General features: G+C 59.2%; 1 protein-coding gene across 1 annotated transcript; it reads right to left on the reverse strand.

Moving 5' to 3' along the window:
- Positions 1 to 9: 9 nt before the first annotated feature.
- LOC100449733 (putative GTP-binding protein 6) lies at positions 10 to 13,149 on the reverse strand. Its single transcript, XM_054545315.2, has 10 exons — positions 12,746 to 13,149; positions 11,251 to 11,388; positions 9,657 to 9,727; positions 9,194 to 9,324; positions 8,243 to 8,310; positions 6,607 to 6,765; positions 5,700 to 5,908; positions 2,004 to 2,152; positions 1,632 to 1,784; positions 10 to 457 (listed from the first exon to the last, which is right to left on the reverse strand). Exons 1-10 carry the CDS (start codon positions 13,089 to 13,091, stop codon positions 334 to 336), a joined length of 1,548 nt encoding a protein of 515 aa, XP_054401290.1. The 5' UTR covers positions 13,092 to 13,149; the 3' UTR covers positions 10 to 333.
- Positions 13,150 to 14,166: the final 1,017 nt, after the last annotated feature.

Below are 14,166 nucleotides of genomic sequence, written 5' to 3' on the forward strand. Positions count from 1 at the left end.
AAATGCTGCTCACGGAAGTAAAAACAAAGGTTTAATGTCCTGCTACCGAAACATTCCGAGGGAAAGCAGTTCACAGCAGGCATCGAGGGCCCACTGGAATTGTGTGGACGCTCAGGCTTGGAGTGGACGCTCGGGTGGCCCGCTTTGGGGCAGGTGCGGCCGTGTCACCGGCCTGCACGGTCATCCCAGCAAATGGCTGGGAACGAGACGGGCGCACAACCAGACAAGGAGGACCCTGCTGCACCTGACACCAGGCTGCCCCCAACACAGTGGTAACGCCTCAGCTCCCCAGGCAGCAATGCCCCCACTCCCCAGGCCTCTGTGGGCGTCCGTTCATCCTGGAAAGAGCTTCCGGAATTTGCCGTAGGCTGAGTCGCTGATGATAACCCTCACGTCGGCCGCCCCGTCCTCAGGGATCACGTCCACCTCCTGAACTGTGGCCTCCTTATGCAGCCAGCTGGGCACAGACGCGCGTTGTATGGAGACAAGCAGAACCCGTAAGTATTTGGTTAGTTTCATGATAAATAATTGTGCTAAAAAGAGCTTAGCTCAAACTATTCATTCATCAGACTGTCCTGTTTACTCTTTTTGTTTTTTTTTGAGCCGGAGTCTTCCTCTGTCACCCAGGCTGGAGTGCAGTGTCGCGATCTCAGCTCACTGCAACCTCGGCCTCCTGGGTTCCAGCAACTCTCTGGCCTTAGCCTCCTGAGTAGCTGGGATGAAAGGCATCCACCACCAGGCCTGGCTAATTTTTGTATTTTTAGTGGAGACGGGGTTTCACATTGTTGGCCAGGCTGGTTTTCCGAACTCCTGGCCTCAACTGATCTGCCTGTATCAGCCTCCCAAAGTGTTGGGATTACAGGTGTGAGCCACTGCGCCTGGCGTAATTTTTTATTCTTTTATTCTTTTTTTTTTTTTTTGAGACGGAGCCTCACTGTGTCACCCAGGCTGGAGTGCAGTGGTGCAATTTCGGCTCACTGCAAGCTCCGCCTCCTGGGTTCACGCCATTCTCCTGCCTCAGCCTCCCGAGTAGCTGGGACTACAGGCGCCTGTCACTGCGCCTGGCTAATTTTTTGTATTTTCAGTAGAGACAGGGTTTCACCATGTTAGCCAGGATGGTCTCGATCTCCTGACCTCGTGATCCACCCTCCTCGGCCTCCCAACGTGTCGGGATTACAGGCGTGAGCTACCGCACCTGGGGTAATTTTTTATTCTTTGTAGAGATGGGGTCTCACTATGTTGTCCAGCCTGGCCTCAAACTCCTCTCAGCTCAGGCAATCCTCCTGCCTCGGCCTCCCAAAGTCTTGGGGTTACAGGCCTGTGCCACGGCATCTGGCTGGAGCTTGCTTTCTTATTGGTAGGGAGACCTGTACCCCTTGACTGTCAGCACAGATTAGGCACCTGTTGTATGCACAGTCAGAAATGTACATTTTGACTGTCAGCACAGATTAGGCACCTGTTGTATGCGCAGTCAGAAATGTACATTTGATGCAAACCCATTCATCTCGTCTGTACATCCTAAAGCTCTCAGGGATCCCACAGCTCCTTCTGCACCCACGAAGAGCCCGTTTCAGAGCCAGAGACCGGCATCCAGAGCACCATCCCGTCTCCTGCCCCTGCAGGCCGCTCACCTGAGCTGTGCCCCTGCGAGCCTCACGCGGAGAGTGAGGATCTGTCTCCCGGTCGCCTTCAAAACCGCCGCATCGAGCTCAGCTTTCAGCTCCTGGAGCCCATGGCCCCGCAGGGCAGACACAGGCACGACGTTGGGTTCCGTGGGGCTGTACCTGCGAGGGTGGGGATGCCACAGGCCCCGCTCAGCCTTGGAGTGGCTGGAAGAAATCAGGGTCCCCAGGAGTCCGCTGCCCACGGGGCACAGCCCGGGGCCACTCCCTGCATCCTGGCTGCCACCGCTGCGGTTCACACAAGGAGACACGGCATCTCCCCACCCGGCTGCAGCACGTGCAGGGGAAGGAGACGCTTGCGGGCCCCAGGGCCGGACTCACCCAGGCACGAGGTCCACCTTGTTGTGAATCTCCACCATGGAGTCCAGGAGCGGGGCGGGCAGCTGCAGGCCGCGCAGTGTGGACAGAACGCTGCATTTCTGGAGCTCCGCCTCGGGGTGGCTGATGTCCCTCACGTGCAGGATGAGATCCTGTGGGCCAGGCCGTGCGGTCAGAGCTGCGGAGCCTCTGGTCCCCGACCCCAAGCTTGCAGACAGGCCTAGGAGAGGGGCTCACACGAGCTCCCAACGACAGGCTGGACGTGGGAGGTACGCCTGTGTGCAGGCCCCTCGGACACCCCGGGACGGGGGCTCCTGGACTAACGGTGGACGCGGGGCCACCCAGCTGCACTTACCCAACCTTCCAAGCCACAGGCGGCAGCTCTGCACCCCCAGACCCACGCGCAAGGGGGTGCCGTATATGAGCACCCAACCACCACCTGCTCACCCAGTGGGTCTTCATTCAAAGCTTTGGGCGGCTTCATCCTCCTGTGAAATCTTTTTTAACAGCAGAATTATTTCCTCTTTAAAGGATGTTTTTTCTCGCGTTTTAAAAAAATCTTACAGGCAGGTTCCTTACGTAAAATTTGAAAAACACGGGGAAAAAAAGCCGTGTGTAATTCTCCGACTTATACTACCGGGGTATCCACGTCTACTTTTTGTTTGTTTGGATGTACTTAATACAAATAAAAGAATATTTTTCCTGTAACTGAGGCACTTTGGGAGGTGGCTTGAGCCCAGAAGTTTGAGACCAGCCTGGGCAAGAGAGCGAGACCGTTTCTACAGAAAGAACAAAATTTAGCCATGGCCTGGTTGTGCGTGTTTGGGGCCCCAGCTACTCAGGAGGCTGAGGTAGGAGGATCACTTGAGCCCAGGAGGTCGAGGCTGCAGTGAGCTGAGATCATGCCACTGCACTCCAGGTGACAGAGCGAGACCCTGTCTCTAAAAAAGAAAAATAAAAACACAAAAAATAATTTCATCCCGGGAAAGTTTTAGACTTTTTGTTTGTTTTCTTTTTTTTTTTTTGAGATGAGTCTCACTCTGTTGCCCAGGCTGGAGTGCAGTGGTGCGATCTCGGCTCGCTGCAAGCTCCGCCTCCTGGGTTCAGCCATTCTCCTGCCTCAGCCTCTCCGAGTAGCTGGGACTACAGGCACGTGTCACCATGCCCGGCTAATTTTTTATATTTTTAGTAGAGACGGGATTTCACCGTGGTCTCGATCTCCTGACCTCGTGATCCGCCCGCCTCGGCCTCCCAAAGTGCTGGGATTACAAGCGTGAGCCTGTTTGTTTTCTTAAGACGGAGTCCTACTCTGTCACGCAGGCTGGAGTGCGATGGTGCCATCTCAGCTCACTGCAACCTCCGCCTCCCAGGTTCAAGCGATTCTCCTGCCTCAGCCTCCTGAGTATCTCAGATTACAGGAACCTACCACCATGCTGGGCTAAATTTTTGTATTTTTAGTAGAGACGGGGTTTCACCATGTTGGCCAGGCTGGTCTCGAACTCCTGACCTGAAGTGATCCACCCGCCTCGACCGCCCAAAGTGCTGGCATTACAGGCGTGAGCCACCGCGCCTGGTCCATAATTTATTGTCAGGAGGAGTCAAAAGCGGAGCCCAGGCTCCAGGTGGGATTCAGTTCCATCTCCTCGAGGAGGTGGCAGCTGTGTTCGTTCTTTGGGACATTTGCTGCTTCTCCTTCAGGGCAAAAAACAAAGCTGTAGCCTGAACGTCACAATCTCACACCTCGTTTTCCTGCCTTGTTGCTTGACAATATTTCCCCGTGCTCTTCATGAACTTGGAAAGTCTACGGTACGGACGGAGTGGGCAGCTCACTCAGCTCCCTAGGGCCAGGGGCAGTTCCGGAGCCGAACAGCACCCCGCCCCAAAATCCACATCCACCAGCAGCCTCAGAATGGGACCCTACCCAGAATTAAGATGTCTGCGGATGCAGCTGGTGAAGATGAGGTCGAGGTGGAGCCGAGTGGGCCCTAAATCCAACGACTGACCGGTATGTTTATGCGAGAAAGAGAGAGATGTGGGGCAGACACAGAAGAGAAGGGGACCTTGCTTGGAAATGGAGTTTTTGCAGATGTAGTTAAGATGAGGTGACCTTGGGTTTATCCAGGTGGCCCCTAAATGCAATGACAGGTATCCTAGGAGATGCAGACACAGAGGAGGAGGCCACGTGGAGACGGAGGCAGAGACTGGAGTGATGCGGCCACAAGCCCAGGGATGCCTGGAGCCCCCAGGAGCTGGGAGAGGCAGGAAGGATCCTCTCCTAGAGCCTCCAGAAGGAAGTGGATACAGTTGAAATGGGTTGAACCATAGTCTCCCCGAAAAGCTCTGTCTACATCCTAACTCCCTCAACCCATGAATGGGACCTTATTCGGATATAAGGTCTTTAGAGATGTAACTAAGTCAAGGATTTTGAGATGAGATGATCCTGGATTAGGTGAGTCGTAAATCCAATGATGGGTGTCCCTGTAAAGACAGCAGAGGAGACACAGACGCAGAGGAGGAGGCCACGTGGAGACGGAGGCCGAGACTGGAGTGATGCGGCGACAAGCCCAGGGACACCTGGAGCCCTCAGGAGCTGGGAGAGGCAGGAAGGATCCTCCCCTAGAGCCTCCAGAAGGAACTGGATCCAACTGAAGTGAAATGAACTGTGACACCCCCAAGAGACCTGTCCATGTATTGATCATCTGGAACCTGTGAATGGGACATTATTTGGAAACGGTCTCTGCAGATGTGATTAACTAGAAGATCTGGAGATGAGACCATCCTAGATTAGGATGGACCATAAATCTAATAACTACTGTCCTCCTAAGAGACAGAAGAGGAGACACAGACACAGAGGAGAAGGCCACAGACAGAGGCAGAGACTGGAGTGATGCGGCCACAAGCCCAGGGACGCCGGGAGCCCCCAGGAGCTGGGAGAGGCAGGAAGGACCCTCCCCTAGACTCTGTGGTCAGCTCCCGCTTTCTGGAACTGTGGTGGAGTTGCTTCCTGTGGTTTCCAGCCCCCGTCTGTGGCCCCTTTTGCAGTAACAGCCTCAGGACCCCACAGGTGTTTCCAGGGTCTCAGTGTTCACCGATCGTCAGGCGTCACCGTGCTGTGTCCGCCCCTGCCCGCACGTCTGTGACACGCACGGTCACTCTCACTGTCTGTCGGGTCTGTGACATGGAGCAGGTGCGCCCGGGAACACGCTTACGTGTTCGGGCATTTAAGCCGGGAGAGGACTGACAGCCGACTTCCTGTTTCTACATGGGCTCACGGCGGCAAGAACACGGTCCTGAGTGTTGGTGAGGCTGGGGCAACCGCTCAGCCTCTCGCCCGGGGACATGGGAGGCTTGGGGGACACTAAGTCTGAACCCCAGGAGGCAGCTGTTGTTCCGGCCCTGAGTTGTGTGGGTGTCCAAGGGCCCAGCCTCTGGGCCGACTGGGTGTCCGAGGGGCCAGTCCCTAGGCCGACTGGGTGTCCGAGGGCCCGGCCCCAGGGCATGGGAGGCTCGGGGGACGCTAACTCTGAGTCCCAGGAGGCAGTTGTCCTGACCCCAAGTTGTGTGGGTGTCCGAGAGCCCAGCCACTGCCTGAGTGTGTTTCCGAGCGCCCAGCCCTTCGCTGTGTGTGTGTGTCCGAGCGCCCAGCCCCTGGGCTGAGTGGGTGTCCGAGCACCCGATCCCCGGCCGTCCCACACTCACCGAGTGGGCCACGTCTTCCAGAGTGGCGGAGAAGGACTCGATGAGGCCGTGCGGCAGCTGGGAGAGGAAGCCGATGGTGTCCACGTACAGGACGGTCATGCGTGAGGGCAGCGTGCCCGCGTGGGCCGTGACGTCCAGCGTGGCAAACAGCTGGTCCCGCGGCTGGATGGCAGCATCGCCCGTCAGCGCCTTGATCAGCGTGGTCTTTCCTAGGAGGGCGTGGAGGTCAGGGTGCTGCCGAGACCCTTGTGTCCCAACTCCTAGCGCCACAGCCGGGCCCTCCGAATGGAGACCACGGCACCCTCTGGGGGGCCGCACCCCGGGCTACACGGTCTCCGAGCTCCTCGGACACCCCCGGGCCAGACACGACGCGTGGGACGAAGCCACCGTCGCTGCTCTCAGGCCGATGGAGCGGGGCCGCCGTGTGGACACGGGAGATGGTGGTGTAGACGGGTGTGTGTGTGAAGGTGTGGATGGAAGTGAGGTTGTCTGTGTAGATCTGGCAATGGCGTAGATGGTGGGATGGTGTAGATGGGGTGGTGGTGCTTGTATAGACGGGGTGGTGGTATAGATGGGGCAGTGGGGATGGTCTAGACAGGAGGATGGTGTAGATGGAGGGGAGGCTGTGGTATAGACAGGGTGGTAAAGCTCTGGATGGGAAGATGGGGTTGATGGCATCCTCACCGTGGCTGCTGTACCCCACAGAGACCACGGGAACCCCTCCCCTGGGCAAGTCCTCACCGGTGTACCCCACACGGCGACCACAGGAACCTCTCTCCTGGGCAAGTTCTCACCACAGCTGGTGTATCGCACACAGAGAACACGGGAACCCCTCCCCTGGGTGAGTCCTCACTGGTGTACCCCACACGGAGACTGCGGAAGGCCCCTCCCCTGGGCGTGTGCTCACCGCAGTTGGTGTACCCCACCACGGAGATCACGGGGAACTCCCGCCTCGTCCGCTGCCGGCGGAGCAGGTGCCTCTTCTTGCGAAGCCTGTCCAGGGCCTTCCTGATCTTGGCCTCCTTCTCTCTCAGGAGACGCTGCTGCAGCTGCATGAAGGATTCTCCTGAAAAACACCCGAGCTGGTGAGGCGGTGAGCCACGCCGGGAAAGGCGCAAGAGCGGGCGGTGCCGTGGAGGGTCTGCGGGGTCCCGGGGCCTGCTCCTGCTCCAGCATTTGGGGGCCCGGCTGCTTTCCCCAGCAGCAGCCCCAACACTGTCCTGTTCCATGAGAAAGGGCTCTGCTCAGCGGAACGGGATCTCGCCTCCGGGCGTCCACCCTGTGAGGTCAACGAGGGCTTCCCGTGACTCGGGGAGAAAGTAAAGGCCAGATCACTATGGAGGCCTCCGAGCGGGACACGGCCCGGGACGGCATCGTGAGTGGGCTCAGTGGGGCCCCGTTCACATCCGAAGTCCCAGAACGTGGGAATGGGACCTGATTTGGAAATATGGTCTTTTGTAGGGTCTCAAGATATCATCCTAGGTTAGGGTGGGCCCTAAGGCAACGACTTGTGTCCTTCTAAGAGGCAGACACTGGAGTGACGAGGCCACAAGCCCAGGGATGCCTGGAGCCCCCAGGAGCTGGGAGAGGCAGGAAGGACCCTGCCCTAGAGCCTCCAGAGGGAAGTGGATACAGTTGTAGTGGATTGAACTGTGGTCCTCCTAAAAGATCTGTCCACATCCTAATTCCCGGTGAATGGGACCTTATTTGGAAGTAAGATGTTTGTCATAAGTGAAGGATCTGGAGATGAGATGATCCTGGATTAGGGTGGGCCCTAAATGCAATGGCAGGTGTCCTTCAGAGACAGAAGAGGAGACACAGACACAGAGGAGAAGGCCGCTTGGAGACGGAGGCAGAGACTGGAGTGATGCGGCCACAAGCCCAGGGACGCCTGGAGCCCCCAGGAGCTGGGAGAGGCAGGAAGGATCCTCCCCTAGAGCCTCCAGAGGGAAGTGGATACAGTTGTAGTGGATTGAACTGTGGTTCTCCTAAAAGATCTGTCCACATCCTAAGTCCCAGAACCTGTGAATGGGACCTTATTTGTAAATAAGGTGTTTGTCATAAGTTAAGAATCCTAAGATGAGATCGTCCTGGAGTAGGGTAGGCCCTAAATGCAATGACAGGTGTCTTTCTAAGAGACAGAAGAGGAGACACAGACACAGAGGAGAAGGCCACATGGAGACGGAGGCAGAGACTGGAGTGATGCGGCCACAAGCTCAGGGACGCTTGGAACCCCCAGGAGCTGGGAGAGGCAGAAGGAGCCTCTGGAGGGAGCGCAGCCATGTCTCACCTTGATCTCAGAGTTTTGGTGTCCAGGAGGGGAGAGCATAGATCTCTGCTGCTTAAATCCCCAGTTTGTGGCTACTGATTTAGGCAAAACCTCCAAAAACCACCAGCATCTCCTATCTCCTCAAATGCTACCAGGAGACGGAGCCCCCAGACGGCCCCCACCCTCTTGGAATCTTCCAGGGCTAAGGAGCGTGGTTGCCGCTGACAACCGCGTTGTGAGGACGCCCTGGGACACTGCACCCGGCCCAGTTTACCTGACCCCATGATGTAGCGCGAGCCGACTCCTCGGTACAGGTGGGCGACGTCCTTTATCAAGTTCGACCTGGTGTGGGAACGAGAGTGGCTCGGTCTCTGCAGACGCTTTCTCCCTCCCAGCAGAGGTCGAGGTGAAGGTGAAGGGGGGGCACTGAGCGGGGGCCTCTGGGCAGAAGGGAGGAGCTGGTGTTGCGGCCCCGCTCCGCGTGTAGCTCAGACACTGTGAGTGAGGTGTGTCCCGGGCCAAGGGGACCTAGCTAGCGGGCAGCCGGGGGCGGGCAGTGTGGGCAACAGGACCCGGAGAGAGAGCCCACACGGTGCTTTTCTTTTTTTTTTTTTTGAGATGGAGTCTCGCTCTGTCGCCCAGGCTGGAGTGCAGTGGTCCGATCTCGGCTCACTGCAAGCTCCGCCTCCCGGGTTCACGCCATTCTCCTGCCTCAGCCTCCTGAGTAGCTGGGACTACAGGCACCCGCCACCGCACCCGGCTAATTTTTTGTATTTTTAGTAGAGACGGGGTTTCACCATGTTGGTCAGGATGGTCTTTCTTTTTTTTTTTGAGACGGAGTCTTTGTTGCCCGGCTGGAGTGCAGTGGCGCAATCTCAGCTCGCTGCAAGCCCCACCTCTGGTCTTCACACCATTCTCCTGCTTCAGCCTCCTGAGTAGCTGTGATTACAGGCGCCCGCCACCGCGCCTGGCGAATTTTTTTCTTGTATTTTTAGTAGAGATGGGGTTTCACCGTATTAGCCAGGATGGTCTCGATCTCCGGACCTTGTGATCCGCCCGCCTCGGCCTCCCAAAGTGCTGGGATTACAGGCGTGAGCCACCGTGCCCAGCCCCCATGGAGCTTTTCTTCCTCGCGTACCCCCAGAACGACCTACAGGTGACTACAGAACGGAGGGGTTCCTGGAGTGGGCGTGACGGTTGGCGCAGCCCCGGTGCCCCACGATACCTGTGCAGGGGGATCTCCGCCAGGGCCACCTGAAGCCTGGCCTCCCTCGTGCGGGCGTTGCAGCGGAAAATGTGTAGGACGATTGTGAAGCGGTCAAACACCTCCACGCCCCAGGCGGCTTCTAGTTCTTTCTGCAAAAGGAGAGAGCAACTGAGAAGCCACAGCGGAAGGCCAGGCCCTGGTGGCCAACCTGAGAGGAAGGAGGACGTCTCTAATGCCTTAACCCTACCATGTCCCCATCTGTCCCATCTGTCCCCGCCTGGCGGGACGCTGTGGCGTCCATTCCTTCATCAGGCGGAGTGCAGGGACAAACACCAACCTCAGAGGGAGGGAGGCACCCCTAATGCCTTAACCCCACCGTGTCCCCATCTGTCCCATCTGTCCCCGCCTGGCGGGACGCTGTGGCGTCCACTCCATCACGCGGAGTGCGGGGACAAACACAGCAAGCCACATCCTGTGGTACCTTGGTCGGAGCAGCCATCCTCTCCACGTTCAGGAAGACGCACGTGATGTGTGGGGACCCTCGGATCTTTTCTAACAGAAAGAGGAGTCCCGTCAGAGGCTGGCCATCTGGGCCCGTGGACTGTGGGAGGAGCCCACGATACCCTTTGTGGGATGCACCCGGAGAGCTCAGTTCACAGGCGTCCCCGACTTCCTGAGCACGAGACCCGGGATCCAGGAAGTCAGCGTGGGAGGGGGTGTGTCTCTAGGGGTGTGTGTCTCACAGACAGACATGCACACGGTGAACACATCCCGGCAGGGACACATACACACATATACGCACACACATAGTAAACACATCCTGACAGGGACAGACACGGACAGACACACAGTAAACACATCCCGACGGACAGACACACACACACACATGCAGACACACAGACACACACACAGAGTAAACACATCCTGACAGGGACAGACACACACACACACAGACACACAGGCACACAGTAAACACATCCCAACAGGGACACAGACACACACACACACAAACACACAGTAAATACATCCCGACAGGGACAGACACAGACAGACACACAGAGACACACACACAGAGTAAACACATCCTGATGGACAGACACACACACACGCAGACACACACACAGAGTAAACACATCCTGATGGACAGACACACACACACGCAGACACACAGACACACACACAGAGTAAACACATCCTGACAGGGACAGACACACACACAGACAGACACAGAGACACACAGTAAACACATCCCAACAGGGACACACACAAACACATAGTAAACACGTCCCGACAGGGACACGCAGACACACAGACACAGACATACAGACATACAGTGAACACATCCCGACAGGGACACACAGACACACACACACACACACACACACATGCGCGGAGAACACAGCCGGTGGAACACACACACACACAGACACAAACACAGTGTAACACATCCCGACAGGGACACACACAGACACACATGCACCGTGGACACATCCCAGTGGGGACACACACATTCACACTCACACACGCAGTGAACACATCCCGGCCGGGGTGAGATGCATCTGAGTCAGGCAGGGAAGCCGACCCCGACCTCGGCAAGAGACCCAGGGAAGCTGACCCCCACCTGGGCAAGGGAGTAGCATCTTCCTAACTCTGTACTGTAAGCGGGATGGTCAAAAACCTGGGAAGCACAAGGATCCCATGCTGGACCCCACCCTAAGAGACTGCTGGTGGGGTGGGGGCACCCAGAAGGAGGATTTGGCTGGGGCCTGCAGGGGCAGGTGGGGTTACAGCCGGTCCACTGCCTACCCTGTTTGTTGGACTCTATAAACTGCCCCGACCTAATCTTTACCAGTTGAAGTCTCTCCAGGGCCTGGTGTGAGTCTCGACACAGGTAAAGCCTCACCGTCCTCCGACTCCTACTGGTGTGTGCTCCCAGCTGACCTGGGCAATCCAAGAGGCCGCTTCCCCTCTGGCCCCGCAAGACCCGCGTACTTCAGCGTGTCTCGGTTGAATGTTCTCGGCAGCAGCGGACAGGAAAGGAAGTTTGGGGAAGAAGCAGGTCTGCACGGACCCACCTGTCAGGTGCTCAAAGTTCCCTTTGCCGAAGATGAGCTTCTTGTCCGGCGTTTTGGTGGACACGACCATTGTCTGTACCACGGACCAGCCGTCCAGCGTGTGCACCAGCGCTGTGGCCTCTGCCACCTGCCACTCGGCTGCGGGGACACAAGGGCCGCCGTGAGAGATGCTTCCCTTCCGGGTAGGCCCGGGGTCCCCGTCCACACCTGCCTGGGGATGCCTCCTCCTGCCCTTGAGACAATCTCCCCGGAGAAGGCACCTTGAGCCGCCGTTTGTCCCCCGATATGACTCCGTCCCCCGCAGGGCCTCTAAGTAGGAATCTGACGGGGGAAGGACGCCGGAGCCACAGCGGGACACGAGGGCGATCCTGCGTTACATGGAATTTGGGCTCCAGGCGGGCGCAGCAGGGAACCGGGGAGCTGCGGGTGCTCAGGGATTACTGAGGAACCACGGGCAGGTTTTGGGAGGAGAGAGGCAAGAGGTCTGCGCGCTGTTCTGAGCAGTTTGGGGCTTCAGCTGTTCCAAGAATTGACCACTTTGGAAAACACCCGTAAAGAAAAACCACTCATCGACTACAGAAACTTCCAAGGGAAAAATCAACGTTTTTGAGAGTCTGGCACGTGCAGCGACTTATTCATTTACATTTCCTCCTAAGGGAGTGGCGTGGCGTGGGGTGGGGTGGGGTGGGGGGACTCGACACCGATTGGTCCGCTGGACGCCCTCCCTTCCCTGACCTCAAACACACCGTGCCTACCTCTAACCCAAGGCAAGAGAAACGTGGGTCCCATCGGCGAGAACCGGCCCACCCAATCCCACGGGGCTCCACCCCATAAACTCCGCCCCCGCACTTTTACCCCGTAGGCTCCGCCCCCGCAGCCCCGCCCACGCACCTCCACCTATGACATCCTCCCCTCTTCTCCATAAGCCCCGCCCTTTCACCCATGGGCCCCTCCCCCCGACCCCGCCCATGCACCTCCACCTATGGGATCCTCCCCTCAGAGCCCCGCCCCCGCATCACCACCCATGAGCTCTTCCTCTCAGAGCCCCGCCCCTCAGCTCCACGCCCTGACATCTCCACCCGTCAGATCCTCTCCTTAGAGCCTCGCCCCCTGAAGCCCCGCCCCTACGTCGCCACCTGCGATCTTCCCCTCAGAGCCCCGCCCTGCGTCTCCACCTATGAGATTCTCAGGTCAGAGCCCCGTCCCTGAATCTCTACCTATGAGCCTCCCCAGAGCCCCGCCCTTGCGTCTCCACCTATGAGTCTCCCGAGTCCCGCCCCTGAATCTTCACCTATGAAATCCCTCCTGCAGAGCCCCGCCCTTGCACCTCCACCTATGAGAGTGTCCCCGCAGAACCCCGCTCCTGAATCTCCACCTATGAAATCGTCCCTTCAGAGCCCCGCCCCTGAATCGCCAGCTACGAGCCCCTCCCCTCAGAGCCCCGTCCCCAGGTCTCCAGCTCCTGTTTCTCCCCTGAAAGCCCCGCCGCGGTCACCTCGCGTCATCTGCGGCTTCCCGGGGCCCCACTTGACGTCAGGGTGAACCAGACACACGCGCTGGGTGCCCGCCGGCAGCAGAGGCTCTCCCCGCAGCAGCTCCTCCTCCGCGTTCTCGTCCGCATCTTCCAGCTCCTCCTCGTCTCCCGCGCTGCTTCGGCCGCCGTCCGCCCGCAGGCCCCGCCCTCCGCTCCATGGCCCCTCCAGATTCACGGGGCCCCTGCGGCCGACAGCGGCGAGCGCGCGCGCGGGGCAGAACGGCGCGGTTGCCCTCGGAGCCAGGCGGCTGCGGCCCACGCGGGAGAGCCGCAGCCCCGGGCGTACGGCGGCCCACAAGGCCCACATGGCGCATCGGGCGGCTGAGCGGTGGCGGGGCTGCCCACAGGCCACTCCCCGTCACGTGTTCGTGATTGGCGTGCGGCCAGGGCGGGCTCAGCCCCGCCTCTCCACGGCACAGGGCGTGCTTCTCATTGGTCATCCCGCGTCACGTGCTAGTGATTGGCGTGCAGCCGGTGGGGGGGGCTCAGCAGCGTCTATGCCCGGCACAGGGTATGCTCCTCATTGGTTATTCCGCGTCACGTGCTGGTGATTGGCGTGCAGCCGGGGCGGGTTCACCAGCGCCTCGCGCCTGCAGAGGGCGTGCTCCTTATTGGTCATCCCGTGTCACGTGCTGGTGATTGGCGTGTGGCCTGGGCGGGCTCACCAGTGCCTCTCCCCGCAGGGAGTGCTCCTCATTGGTCGTCCGGCGTCACGGGCTGGTGATTGGCACGCGCTGCGGGCGGGGGAGGCGGGGGCGGTTCCTGGCAGACCCAGCCGCTGGTGCAGCCGCCGGCCGGGTAGGCGCTAGGACCCCTAGCCTCGGCGGCGGCGCTGCCCTCAGTCACCTCGTCCTCCCTCCAGTCCTACCCCGCTCCGCGCTGGGTGGAGTCCAAGTCTAATTGCGAGGGTCCGGAACGCCGCTTCGAGGGCTTGACTCCAGCTCTGGGGATCCAGAACGGCGCCCAGGGGTCCCTACGTCTGCCTTGGGGGCTCGAGTTCCGCCTTGGGGGTTCGAGTTCCGCCTTGGGGGTCTCCACGTCTGCCCTGGAGCCTGGAGAGCCGCCGTGGGGGGGTCCCGGAAGCCGCCCAGGTTTCCCCACGTGTGCCCTGGGGGCTCGAGTCCAGCTCTGGGGGTTCGAGTCCAGCTCTGGGGGTCTCGGACGCCACCCAGGGGGTCTCCACGTCTGCCTTAGGGGCTCGAGTCCCGCCCTGGGGGTCCCTCATGCCGCCCGGGGGTCCTCATGTCTGCCTTTGGGGCCTCGAGTCTCGCCCTGGGGGTCCGCGATGCCGCCTGCGGGTCCTCACGTCTGCTTTGGAGACTGGAGTTCCCCCGTGGGAGTCCCAGACGCCACCCAGGAGTCACCGCGTCTAGCCGTGGGGG

Source organism: Pongo abelii, chromosome Y, assembly GCF_028885655.2.
Source record: "Pongo abelii isolate AG06213 chromosome Y, NHGRI_mPonAbe1-v2.0_pri, whole genome shotgun sequence".
Taxonomy (NCBI): Eukaryota; Metazoa; Chordata; class Mammalia; order Primates; family Hominidae; genus Pongo; species Pongo abelii.

What these genes read in the sequence shown, in the direction of transcription:
- LOC100449733 (XM_054545315.2), bottom strand. Translation starts at nt 13,091, where the DNA reads ATGTGGGCCTTGTGGGCCGCCGTACGCCCGGGGCTGCGGCTCTCCCGC. An exon ending in GGATGGCTGCTCCGACCAAG is followed by an intron (nt 9,325 to 9,656) that starts GTACCACAGGAT and finishes CTCCTTTTGCAG; the next exon opens with AAAGAACTAGAAGCCGCCTG. An exon ending in GCGCTACATCATGGGGTCAG is followed by an intron (nt 6,766 to 8,242) that starts GTAAACTGGGCC and finishes GGTGTTTTTCAG; the next exon opens with GAGAATCCTTCATGCAGCTG.